Raw genomic sequence first — 14,029 nt, forward strand, 5'->3', positions numbered from 1 at the left:
TTACAGGAGCCTGTAATATTGCTGGATATTAAAAATATACATCAACTAAGCTGTTATGGGAATACCATTTAGAGCCCCTCTCGCCTGAAGCCCCTCGGCTGCTGACTGCAAGACTTTAGATGAGATTATACGCACTCTTTTGGAGGTGCACAAGGAGAATTTCTAAAAACTGAGGAAAACTTGCCATATCGTTACTTTCATTATCAATGTTTTCTTCCACTGCATATGAAATGGACTGGTGAAACTCCTGCATTTATAACTAAAGACTGTATTCGTAAAAAGTTAATCATGGGTCTTGTAATTTTCATTAAAGAAATGAAGGTGATAATTACAAATATTGTGTATATTTTATTAAGAAAATTGTGGTTCAGTGTTGTGTAGAAAATATTGAGAACATTTCACTAATAAAGCCAAGAGATACATTTTCCTAAATATTTTAAGGAAACACACAATTTTGAGGCTTTGAACTGAGGAACCTGATAAAATGAAGGAAAAAGGGCTACCGGTTTATTTTAAGAGAATTAGCTCAATTATGCGGTTTTATTTAGAGACACCATTGTTAGTTCCCAGCATGCTTTGCACATGGCTGGTAATGGAGAGGAAATATTGAAATGAAGTGTTATTTTATGTGTTTTTGAGTAAGGGGAAACATCTGTTAATGTTTAATGTTCAGTTATGTTTGACATTTGAAAGAGTTTCTATTATGTTGAAGTTTTGATCGTTACCATTGTGCATTATAGTAAGGGTGTGAATAACTGCATGATATTCTGAAGCATGTTGCCGTGTTTGTTGAGTAAAAACTTATGCAGTTATAATACTAATGCAGTAACAAGTTTGGTTATGTGCTGTGCTAGTGACATACAGTCTTTTAATAATGCAATATAACTCAGTCAAATATAAACAGGTTATTTCCATTCACTCGAATTCACACACTTTTGAGCGTATAAAAGCATATTTCACTAAAAATATTAAATTCATTGTATCATAGACTAAATAATTAAGGGGATTTTACATGATTTATTCAGGTAGATTCCATGAAAGAAATCAAGCCTTAACTACTCAAAAATATGATGTGTAATATTGTTCCCATAATTTTTTTTATTAAATAGCAGTAACATTTTTTACAGTGTCGTTCTGGCGTGTTGCTTATTGCTACACCGACACGTTACAGAATAACCGACCACAAAATGAAAAAAATAATAATAATTCCAGCAGTGTCAACTGCTCCTCCCTGAATAAAAGGCCTTGGAGTGAATGTTTGTGGTCGACTCCCAGCGAGCCAGAGGCAAGCAGAAGAGATAGACCTGTTGTGCATAGAAAGCCGTTTATGAAACGGTATTAGCGTATGCCGCGAGGTTGATGTCCAGTGTCGCTAGCTGAGCAGAAATACATAATCATGTTTCACTTGGTCTCCTCAAAGTTGCGTTTTTTTAAAGTCTTTTATTGCGTTTAAAGACTTTAGTACTCCTCGTTTGTGTGTGTTGCTCACCACACCGAAACGTTACACATGTTTAATGGTGGAGTTCCTGGTCTGCCTTTTGCCGATCGGTGGATCTCTCTTTGGGATTATGGGTAGTGTTGCCATGGAAACAGAACTCGCAGTGGCAGTCCACTATGTACGGAGCCCCACATATGACAAATATATAAATATGTTGTCCATGAATTAAGAATTCGTTCTCTTATTTTAGTAAATTGCGGCCATGATTTACTAATTCGTTCCCATGTTTTAGTTGTTTTAGTAATTAAGAATTAATTCCCACGACTTATTAATTCTATTGTGCACACTATTTAATAAAACGATTGATTACAAATGATTACATTCTGTGCATGATTTACTTAAAGCGAGTAAAACTTGCTGGCGTATTAGTATTTGTAATATTTTGAATCAAAGGTTGTAATTCATCTTGGTGGGTGTGTTTCAAGACTTAAAACTCTTTATTGAAGAATTATTATAAATTTCTGTAGAGAAATGAATGGGATATGAAGAGTTCAGATGCAAAAGCCTCTAAATGCCATCTGAAATTTTCTTCTAAAATGATCATTTTTTATCAAGCTCGTATATTTAAATTCAGTAATTTCACTTAAATGACAATTAATGGGTAATTTTTCTTGACATTCAAGTGAAATTATTGAACTTAAATATACGAGCTTGATAAAAATGATCATTTTAGAAGAAAATTTCAGATGGCTTTTAGAGGCTTTTGCATCTGAACTCTTCAAATATACTTCTATGCTTTGGTAAAATGGGCGGTCTGTGCAGACCTCAGACTCGCGTCAGATCTTCAGGGAAAAGCCTCCTCCGCTAAACAGCAATAACATTTAGAGAAGGCGGAGGGATATTTTCATTTTTTAATGTGTCGCACTTAACATTCATGGTTGTCATGCAAAATAAATCAGCGTTCTCTGGGATGGCGGAGCTTGCGAGTGAATAAGAGATGAGAGTTAAACATTCACAGGCCTGACTCTGACACTCTCCATCATGTCAACTTCTGCCACTTCACAGCACACTAAACCCCACCAGCTCACACACTCCTCCCAGAGACTGCGTGTGTGTTCGGCAGCCTGTCCTTGGACAGCTGAATGTTTGGGCTGGGCCGAATGTCCAAGGCGTTACTCCCCTTTATAACAAGGTCTTCCACGTCATTGCTGGTTTGAGGGGCACGTTTTGGGACATTTTCACATTTTTACAACTAACATGAAGAGGTTCTGATTCCCCCTCTAAACGGCTCTGCACAAATCTCTAGCAATTGATACTATGGTATTCACCATATAGGGCCCAACTCTTGCACATGTTTGTTGGGTGGGTTTTAATCACGGTATTGCTGAGCGAAACTAGCAGAAGGATCTATATGAATAATCGAAGTGTGCTCATCTTTTAATCATAGCCATGGCTGCCAGAAAGAGAGACGGATCCCTCACACCGCTCCGGGGTAACAGGGTTTCAGACAGGGGGTGAGACTGGCTCTTTGCAGTGTGAACTCGACAGTGAACAAGTTTGCTTTCAGCTCATTTACTTTATATGAGGTGATCCGATCACTGCCCGATTGAAAATAAAACTACTTTTGAGGAAAGACACTTATGGAGCTGTGCCAAGGTATACCAATGATGAATTTAGACCAACTTAGTTGGTTATGATGGGTCGGGACATTTATTTTGAGAGTGTGTGTAATCCAGATGTTTGCATGTTGTTCAACCCATATGAGATGCGCACATGATGAGGTGGCCATGTGTTATAACCTGTGCATAGACTTCAGTGTCACTACAGGTGTCTGTGCTGAAGGTCTTCTGATTTGCTCATCATGAGATGTGCCGGCTATAAGCTAAACGTTTAGTCAAAGAAGGCCATTTTTGACTGAATTTCACAAAGCCTGTTAAAGGGATACTCCACTTTTTTTGGAAGTAGGCTCTTTTTACAACTCCCCCAGAGTTAAACTGTTGAGTTTTACCGTTTTTGAATCCATTCAGCCGATCTCCGGTTCTGGCGGTACCACTTTTAGCATAGCTTAGCATACATCATTGAAGTGGACAAGACCATTAGCATTTTAAAAAAAAAAATGACCAAAGAGTTTCGATATTTTTCCTATTTAAAACTTGACTCTTCTGTAGTTACATCGTGCACTAAGACCGACGGAAAATGTAAAGTTGCGATTTTCTAGGCTGATATGGCTAGGAACTATATTCTCATTCCTGCGTAATAATCAAGAACCTTTACTGCCGTACCATGAGAGCAGCAGGCGTAATGATATGACGCAGCGCCTGAAAATAGGCTCCTTCCGTCAACACAACGGAACTATTTTCAGGCGCTGCGTCATATCATTACGCCTGCTGCTCTCATGGTACGGCAGTAAAGGTTCTTGATTATTACGCAGGAATGAGAGTATAGTTCCTAGCCATATCAGCCTAGAAAATCGCAACTTTACATTTTCCGTCGGTCTTAGTGCACGATGTAACTACAGAAGAGTCAAGTTTTAAATAGGAAAAATATCGAAACTCTTTGGTCATTTTTTTTTTTGAAATGCTAATGGTCTTGTCCACTTCAATGATGTATGCTAAGCTATGCTAATAGTGGTACCGCCAGAACCGGAGATCGGCTGAATGGATTCAAAAACGGTAAAACTCAACAGTTTAACTCTGGGGGAGTTGTAAAATGAGCCTATTTCCAAAAAAAGTGGAGTATCCCTTTAAGAACATGTCCAAGTCACATTTCAGCCCAAAAACACAAACAAAAAACACAGAAACTGTTTTAGGACTATAAAGATGTTTTGTTTTGTGAAATTGTGACATGCTTTCATGGCATTTAAGCATTTTTCCCATTATGTGAGAAAAAAATATATATAATTCATAATTTGTTTATTATTTTTAAAGTATTCAAACAGATTTGTGTAATTCTCATTATTTTCAGTAATGATTCGATTCAAATGATTATGTCATTACTGTACTACAGTCCTTATTTTAAATAAATATATATTAAAAATATGGATGGTATTACAATTTTAGTGTTACGTTGAATTTATACAACATACATGAATGTAAGAATATTAAATTATTTGTTATGTCCTAATTTTGACCAGGCATGGGGTCCAGAAGTTTGTGTTAAACATGATGATCCATGTTACTCCAATGTCATTTGTGCTTTAATGGAATCCCACAATCATTGATAGCGAAATAGCGACTTTTGCAAATATTTCTTCTTTCTTTTAAATAGTTTAAAATCCTACCTAAATCTTATTTTGTTCATGGATTTCTCAGTGTGTATTATAATATTGCTATAATTGACTTATTTTCACACGATGGTAATGATAATTATGCAATGAGAATTGAGAAATCTTAAGCAAAATGTCTTATGCAAAATATAATTCAGCCTAAAATATGTTCTCGACAGGATTTGTGCGATTCACAATGATTGTGAAACATGTTTTATGAAGGATTTGTATATTTCTGTGCTATGTGAAAGTAAGTGCTGTGTCTGTGTCGTCACTGATGTTCAATAAGATTTGATGTCTAATGTCAATCTGTGTGTCGTCCTCTTCAGTTCCTGCTATGATCACATCGTACCCCAACACCACACGAGCGGAGCAGGGTCACATGACTGAGATGAGCTGCACTGCTCACGGTGAAAAGCCCATCAAGGTTCGCTGGGAGAAGGAATCTCACATCATCAACCCAGACATGAGCCGCTATGTGGTTACGGTGAAGGAAGTGGGCGACGAGGTCATATCCACCCTGCAGGTGAGCGAAGGGCCATCCGAACTGAGAACGCAATCACACGCCTCATTTCCAGGAGACATATTCAGCTTTGCCCTGGACTTGCTGTCAGTGAGCGACATCATTTCCTGTCAAAAATCATCCTGCACTTTCACAAATAACCACACAATATTTGTGCTTATTTTCAACATAAAACTTGCGCTTGCAACTCTAATGTGGCGTATTTACAAGTTATATTCAATAAGACAAAAATACAAGGTAAAAAATGTCACACTTTTGGAAATGTCCACTTCCTGCACGCTACGATTTAAATGGTGTATACTTTGTATGAAGTAGGTGAAACATATGCAGTATGCAACAATAATCAATTAAAATCTACGTTTTTTTAATTAATATGTCATTTGATTCAACAAAGTCATTAAATTATCCCATTTAGCAAAAATGTATATTTTTAAATATATACAAAAATGGCCAAAAATGTATTTGCTATGTAAAATGTGAATGTAAAATATGTTTCAAAATATGTTTATGCAAATATAATTTCTACCAATATATATTTTTGGCCATTTCTTTTTATATTTTTGAAAATATAAATATATATATATATATATATTTTTTTTAAAGCATACCGGTATTCAAATATAATTTGCCCTTCATATATTTCAATCCAAGAAAATACATTCACATGTCACATTTGAAGATAAACCTTATTTGTTGTCCATAACACATGTGAACATTAACTTTTAATAAAAAACTCAGCAAGGAACATACTTTACATAAAAAATACACTATTACAATATATAAAAAATTAAACATTATTAAATTATTATAAATCTAGTTTTGATCTCAAGCATTCCCCATCTGCATTTAGCCTAAGACAAGTGTAAGATTGGAAATGTATTTTCTTGGTATATGATATATTTTGGTATATGCAAATACATTTTCAATTTCAAAAATATATTTCATTGAGTTCACTGTTGCAACATATATATATAGCATATATTTCAAATATATTTTGGTCAGAAAAAAAGATATATATATACATAAAAAAAATTGTTTTGCTTTATGTGATTACCTCAGAAATAAATACACTTATTTTGAATCACAATTATAAAAAAATAATAATAATGTCTTACCTTTTGGCAGTCCAGTCAAATAATGGCCCTGTTTGCCCCTGGTGTTAGGATGTGTTTTGATCGTTTTGCCCTTACTACATAAAAAGGAGGGGGAAAACACTAATATTTTTGTCCTTGATACAAAATCAAATCTAATGATCAGAACCCTTAAAGTCAACTGTGCTGATGGTTATTTATTTCAAAATGGCAATATATTTTGAAGACCACAAATATTTAATAAATGAATCAACCAATCCGTTAGGAGGACCTGTAATATAAAAAGAAATGACCCTGGAAGAAAAATATACCTTGTATTACAAAGAGGCTCTGCAAACATTTAAATGAGCTCTTGATGGTTCCAGTAAGTATTATTGGAAATGTTTGCAGATCTGTGCAATTGTTTTCTTTAACATTGCACAAAAGATTTCTAGGAAATTTATAATGAAATCAAGCATGTTTTGTCAATCAAGCAAATGATGAAACATGAACGACAGGAATGTAAAATCGAACAGCAAAACTCCTATAGCATTTACTAAAACGCCTTTATGTTCCAGTCAAAAGATGATATCTCTTTTAAATCATAATTTGTGTCTTCACAGATCTTACACACTGTCCGAGAAGATTCTGGCTTTTTCTCTTGCATCGCTATCAACTCTTACGGCGAAGATAAAGGAATCATTCAGTTGATAGTGCAAGGTGAAGTTTCTGCTTCGTTGTTGTTAAATCATATTCTAGTAGTCTAAATTATATTCTAGTTGTTTTTTAAAGACAAAGTGTTAATTATTGTCCTTTTGTCTTCCCACATTTCCCCGAAGATCGTCCTGACCCTCCTGAGGTCGAGATCAGAGAAGTGAAGGACCGAACCATCGCGCTTCGCTGGACAATGGGCTTTGATGGAAACAGCCCTATAACAGGATATGACATCAACTATAAAAACAAATCCGGTAGGAGATTTATTCATATATACAGTATTCATATATACAGTCATATATACAGTCAAACCATATATACAGTCAAATCATATATACAGTCAAATATATATATATATATACACACACACACACACAGTCAGACCATATATACAGTCAAATATATATATATATATATATATATACACACACACACACACACACACAGTCAAACCATATATACAGTCAAATATATATATATATATATATATATATATATATATACACACACACAGTCAAACCATATATACAGTCAAATATATATATACACACACACACACACACACACAGTCAAACCATATATACAGTCATATATATATATATATATATATATACATACACACACACACACAGTCAAACCATATATACAGTCAAATATATATACACACACACACTATATATATATATATAGAGGAGCGCCATCGCCATAGTGTGTGTGTGTGTGTGTGTGTGTGTGTGTGTGTGTGTTTCAGCACTACTAGAATGTGGTATTGACCAATCAGCATCTTAGACTGGATTGAGTTACTAGTCTGGATTCACATTGGCTGAATTCTATGTGCCAATCATTCATAGAACGATCTTTGATCATTATGTTGCTTGGCAACTATAAATAGCCTACAGTTAGGCTAATGAACTAATCACTTAAGAAGTATACACATGGAAGTATAGCTAATTGTTATTGTCATTATTAATAAACGTAATTATTCTTTTTTTGATTGTCTTTTTGGTTTTGCTACACCCTTTAAACGGTGGTGAAATGACTGTATCATAGCCTCTTGTGGTTTATCGCATTATCACACACTTCTGTTTTTCTCCTTTTCCTTTAAGCTTCATGGGCCGCATCTCAAATGACCAAAGACGTCTCCCCTCAGCTGAATCAGGCCACCATCATTGAACTCCACCCCGCCTCCACCTACAACATACGCATGTTTGCCAAAAACCAGATCGGAGAGAGCCGACCAAGCAACGAGCTGACCATCACCACAGATGAAGCCCGTGAGTATTCCTACACCCTCAGAGGCTTTCTACAGTACGCTGTACTTTCAGAAATTGTGTTATCTGTGGCGCCACCTAGTGGCTCAGTGCATCATTTCCTCTGTCTGACCTGCATGTGATCGATCCAGCACCTGATGGCCCTCCTCAAGAAGTGCAGCTGGAAGCGATCTCATCCCAAGGCATCAAAGTCACGTGGAAGGTACTACTGAGGAACTACTCACCCATGGCAGAGAACGAATTTGCATGCTATCCCGCATGAATAGTGTGCAGAATTACAATTTGAGCTGGCTATGGCTACATCATAGTACATTGTACAGGAATTTTTGGGGTTTAAAGGGATAGTTCACCCATAAATGGAAATTCTGTCATCATTTGCTCACCATGTCGTTCTAAACCTGTATGAGTTTCTTTCTTTCTAAACACAAAAGAAGATATTTTGAAGAATGTGGGTATAATCAAACAGTTGACGGGCCCAATTCACTTGGATGGGGCCCATGATGGAAAAATATACTATGGAAGTCAATGGGGTCCATCAACTGTTTGGTTACCAACATTCTTCAAAATATTTTCTTGTTTTGTTCAGCAGAAGAAAGAAACTCGTACAGGTTTGGAACAACTTGAGGGTGAATAAATAGTGACCTTACATCCAGCCTCGAAAAGTGTGATAAGATTTGCGCGAACCGTTACTAACGCAACATCTAAAACACAGCCACACACGATCTAAAACACAGCCACACACACTGAAAAGAGGAGAACACATCATCCTGCACCAACATTAATTAGAAAGCTTTTTAAAATACTCATGACCACCTTTACTAGAATTGATCAAATTCTATTGTATTTATTGTGGTAAATTTTGACTAACTTGTAGAATTTATTATAGATTATCTGTTAATGGAATAGATTTTTCACTAATGATTTATATTACAATTGTGGCGCAGTTTTTGAATGTGTAGGCTGCTATTTTTCATTACAAATGCTATAGAAAAAAAAAAAAGAAAGAAAAAATGTAACATTGGTAATGAGGAGCCATCAATGATCTTACCTGTAATTATGTCCTTATTGTTACAAATGCTATAGTTAAACAATTACAAGAGCTATTTTACTTTTAAGGCTGAGTACAAGTTAGAATCAAGAGGATAATTATTGACAAAACAATTGGTTTTCCCCAAAATGTATTCTGTAATGACAGATATTATGTATTATTAAATAAATAAACGAATAAATAAATCTCATGAGGGAGCATGCTAAACGGTTCACAACCCCAAACCTACGCCCTTGCCACCGGGTCTACGTCCAAATACGTATACGGTATACGGAAAAAAAATTGAGATGGATGATATATATTATTTCCATCACAAAAGTTTTGTGATCAAACGCAAGTTTCTCGGGGGAACAAAAACGTTTTAACAAATTTAACCATTAACATTATTCCATCTGATCTGAACCCAGAAAAGTCCCTTTAAATAGTTCTAGAGTAAAAATATCAGAAGACTGTCTCTTTTCACTATTTAAGACTTACAACAGTTACTTTTTCTCCTTTTCATTTTTCTATGAGTGGTCCATCTCCTCCTCCTTTACACTGCCTCTGCATCACAACCCCTTACACTACAATTGAGAGTTTCTGTTAAAGGTGAACTAAGTCAATTTTTTTACCTTAACCGAACAGCTTTGGAGTCATTGTAATGTTTATATTACTGATTTCGTGTTGAATGGTGGTCGTCTCGCACCCCCCCTAGTGCCTGTGAGCCGCAAAACCACCCTTGCAACTTTGGGCCGCCGGCCTCCGTGTTAGGAAGTATCGTGTGATATCAGGTCTCGCGAGGTAACAAATTGCTTTATGGCAAAAAACAGATCTGATAAAATTCTGATAAAATGAGCATCAAACAGAAATAACCCGGCGCCGTATACATGTGGTGTTCGAGGCGCACATTCAATACAGACTGCCGACAGTTAAACAGGGCGCGCGCAGCTCTTAAAGGGGCCATACCTTATTTCCACTCGTTACAGCGTCCATCCTACTGAACAGGTACCGGTGTATAGGGGGAGGGGATCCGGCCGTGAGTGCGAGCCATCTCTGCGTGAGTGCTATTCACGACAGTACAAGTACTCCACAGAGACTCTAGGGGTCGCTGTTTGACAAAAACGGAATTCCTACTTAGTGCTGCTTTAATAAAATGGTGAATGAAAAGAGGATAGATAAACTGTGGAGGAATGTGATGTTGAAGCCGCCACAGCAGTTTGTTAAACTAATCTAAAAGTTGATGTTTTAGGTAGGGAATTTTCCTAATATCGAAACACAATTTCATGCTTATACTGCCATACAGTTTTTACATTCTCAAACTTATGCACTTTCCCGTCACCAGAGAAGTACTTCGTTTAGAGAATTGGAATGCAGTCATATTTACAGTCTTTCTGATATTGCAATATCTATTCTGTTGTTTCTTTCAGCCCCCCCTTAAACACTTGCAGAATGGATTGATCCGAAGTTACCAAGTGTGTTATCGGGAGTTTGGGACAGGGGGCAGTCCCCAGTACAACACCATCAATGTAGACACCACGGGGGACATCGAAACCCTCACTCTGGATAACCTGAAGAAGTACACCCAGTATGAGGTGCGGGTGCAAGCGGCCAATCGGGCAGGAATGGGTCCCACCTCAGAGGAAATCACCATCACCACGCTAGAGGATGGTTAGTCATTTTGTGATCATTACCTTTGTTGAATTTACATACTTTGCGTTGCGGTGGGAAAAAAATCCCATTGACTTACATTGAAGATTAATTAATTGACGCTATTATTTATAATAGTTATTATCTCACTTATCTTCCAATTTTATCTGTAGGATACAGTATTTCACATACATATATAAGCGATATAGTCTCATCGAAGTTCTTTTTTGTTTTTCACTTGATTTACTTCAAGCAAAAGTTGTGACGTAATTTCAAACAAAATCAGGCCAAAACGAAGTTCGTTTGGAGTTTGTTTCGGGAGTTCGAAACATTCTGGAAAAGTTTGCACTGGCTGGTAAACACCTTTGAACTACCATTGGTCTGTGGTGATTACGGAAGAGATGTACCAAGAAGATTTCCACATCAAAAAAGGCGGAGCCCCAGAGCCACACCTACCTATTATGTCATCGCCACGGACCAATGACAGTTTCACGTGCTATCCGAATTATCATAAATATGAGTTTCCTTGTTAAAAATTGGACATGGACAAATACTAGTCAGTAGAGTGTCTGTTGGAGGAGCATCACAATTAAGAGTTCCCTGCTGAAAAATACAAGGTATGTTTTGCATATTGGGACCAGCTTGGGATGCTGGTGTGCTGGTGGACCAGCATATGTTGTCTTTTGGGTGCTGGTATGATCCCAGCAAGACCACAACAAAAGTTGCGTATGTGTTAAAAGTTGTTGAAGTCTGTTTGAGGTCACCATTATGGTGATTAGTGTTTACTTATGTGCCTTTTAGTTGGGCACTTGGCCCTTGACTTTGGTTGAATGAATTCTCTTTCACCCATTGTTGAAAGTGCATGATATCACTATTGACTACAATATTTCAATCTCCTGACTGTAATGACACACCTTTTACTATGTGCACTTTTTGGGATCAGTGACTGACAGCTGGATTTTGACATGGGAGTCCCCAAATGACCATTGAAGTTTTTTTAAAAACAGCAACTTTTAATTTTGAGCTTTCATTATAATCTTATAACCCTTCTTATTGGGGTATACTCTGTTATATCTGAGAGTTAGATAACATGTAGTTGCAAAGTTACTTATAGTAGTAGAATGTTCAAAAGGGACCCTCAAAATAAAGTGTTACCAGAATAAACCTAGTGTCCTTCATGATCCCTGTTCTTTCCAACTACAAAGCACTTGAATGCAAAGAGTTTGTAATCATGACTTCAGAAGTGGGAAGTTGTGAATTTCCCATAGCACATGAAATCAGCATACGGTGTTTACCAGCCAGAGCGAACCTTTCCAAAGTTTGTTTTCTTTTTGCAGAAAAAGCTTACGTTTGTTCAAAATGACATCACACCAGTTCGTTCTTCGCACTTTCGATTGAAGTATATCAGGGCCTTAACACAATCTGTTCTGTTGACCCACCACAGTGCCCAGTCGCCCCCCTGAGAACGTTGTGACAACAGCCACCACTCCCGAGACCATCTCCCTGTCCTGGTCTGCTCTCCCCAAAGAAGCGCTCAACGGCATGCTGCTGGGATACCGTGTCATCTACTGGGCCAATCTACCTGATGGAGGTCAGCCACACTTTCATACATTTATGCATAATTATGTAGCTCACAGATGTCAACCCCCAGTTCTTCAGGTGTGTTCTTGGATAAAGGGCATTTTTAGTTTTGATTGTTTTAGATTGCAGAGGCCTTGGTGTTTTGGCCAACTGGAGGATGATCCTTTAGATATCATTCTAATATCATGATTTGGTCCAACATTGAAAACAATTTTTGCTGCTTAAACTGTGATTCGCTACCATTTAAAAGTTTGGGGTAAGTAAGTTTAAAAAAAATGCAAATAACTATTTTATTCAGCAAGGATTCCTTAAATTGACCAAAGTGACTGTAAAGACATTCATAATGTTACAAACGATTCATATTTCTAGTAAAATAGACGTCCTATTCATCAAAGAATCCTGGGGGGGGGGGGGGGGAATTCCACAAAAATATATATGATAATAACAATAACAACCATTATTAATTTAGCACCAATAATAATTGAGCACTAAATCAGCATATTATAATAATTTCTGAAGGATCATGTGACACTGAAGACTGGAGTAATGATTATGAAAATTTCGTTTTGGTCACAGGAATAAATTATATTTAAACTGAAAACATTTCTTTTAAATTGAAATACTATTTCACGATATTACTCAATATGTTTTACTTTATTTTTGATCACATTATAAGTTATAACCATAATCATAAACACTTTTTTGGTAGTTTTACCTTTTACGGCACTTTGCTATTCTTCTAGTTATTTAAATATAGCGGATAATGAATCGGAAATCTTGCACATTCACAGAAAATAGCTTATTTCCCATTGCACAATAAGGTGGATACTCTGTTTAATGACTTAATGAAAATACATAATGGACACAATTTCAATTCAATTGCATTTATACCTCAGACCACCAGAGGGCATGGTGGCTTTGTTGTACTGGGGACAGGAAGTGAAGGAACAGAGGGCAGAAGTACGACATATACTTAATGGACAGATTGGCTACATTTAGATTTACAATCGCTCATTTAGCAGATGCTTTTATCTAAAGTGATTTACTTACTGGATGGAGGTTTACTACCATTCCCAACCCAGCAAGCAATTTTGCATTTAAAAGACGTCTTATAGCCGTCCAAACACAGCCTAGACGTCTATGCTAAAAAAAGGCCAAATTTGGGCTGTCAGTGAAAAATGTAATGCATCGCCCAAGAATAGACTAATCATCAATTAGATAACATGTCAAAGAAATGAAACCAAACACCCTGTAATCACTACCTTTGCTTACATGATGGAATATCATAGATCTCACAAGTTATTTGGCAAAAACAACCAAATTCAAATGTTATTTTGGCTAGAAGTGGGTTACTCATAGCATGACTATATCTATAGTTAACCTAGACTGTGAAATGACAGCTATTGCTTGCTGGGAAGAATGTGGCTATATGCATAAAACATACCACTCATATTGTTTATGCAGTATGCACTGAATACTATGGACAGTATGCA

The 14,029-nt window shown here is 36.6% G+C and overlaps 1 protein-coding gene across 2 annotated transcripts in view; it reads left to right on the forward strand.

Moving 5' to 3' along the window:
- The window catches only part of dscamb (Down syndrome cell adhesion molecule b), a 173,110-nt gene that overhangs the window by 138,003 nt on the left and 21,078 nt on the right, over positions 1–14,029 (forward strand). For both annotated transcript variants that reach the window (XM_056241621.1, XM_056241622.1), the window contains exons 12-18: positions 5,033–5,229; positions 6,920–7,016; positions 7,136–7,264; positions 8,117–8,284; positions 8,413–8,483; positions 10,736–10,976; positions 12,400–12,546. In XM_056241621.1, the coding sequence (XP_056097596.1) occupies positions 5,033–5,229; positions 6,920–7,016; positions 7,136–7,264; positions 8,117–8,284; positions 8,413–8,483; positions 10,736–10,976; positions 12,400–12,546 (1,050 nt within the window). The remainder of the gene's footprint in view (positions 1–5,032; positions 5,230–6,919; positions 7,017–7,135; positions 7,265–8,116; positions 8,285–8,412; positions 8,484–10,735; positions 10,977–12,399; positions 12,547–14,029) is intronic.

This window comes from Rhinichthys klamathensis, unplaced genomic scaffold, assembly GCF_029890125.1.
Source record: "Rhinichthys klamathensis goyatoka isolate OS25496 unplaced genomic scaffold, OSU_Roscu_1.1 h1tg000657l_1, whole genome shotgun sequence".
Taxonomy (NCBI): domain Eukaryota; kingdom Metazoa; phylum Chordata; class Actinopteri; order Cypriniformes; family Leuciscidae; genus Rhinichthys; species Rhinichthys klamathensis.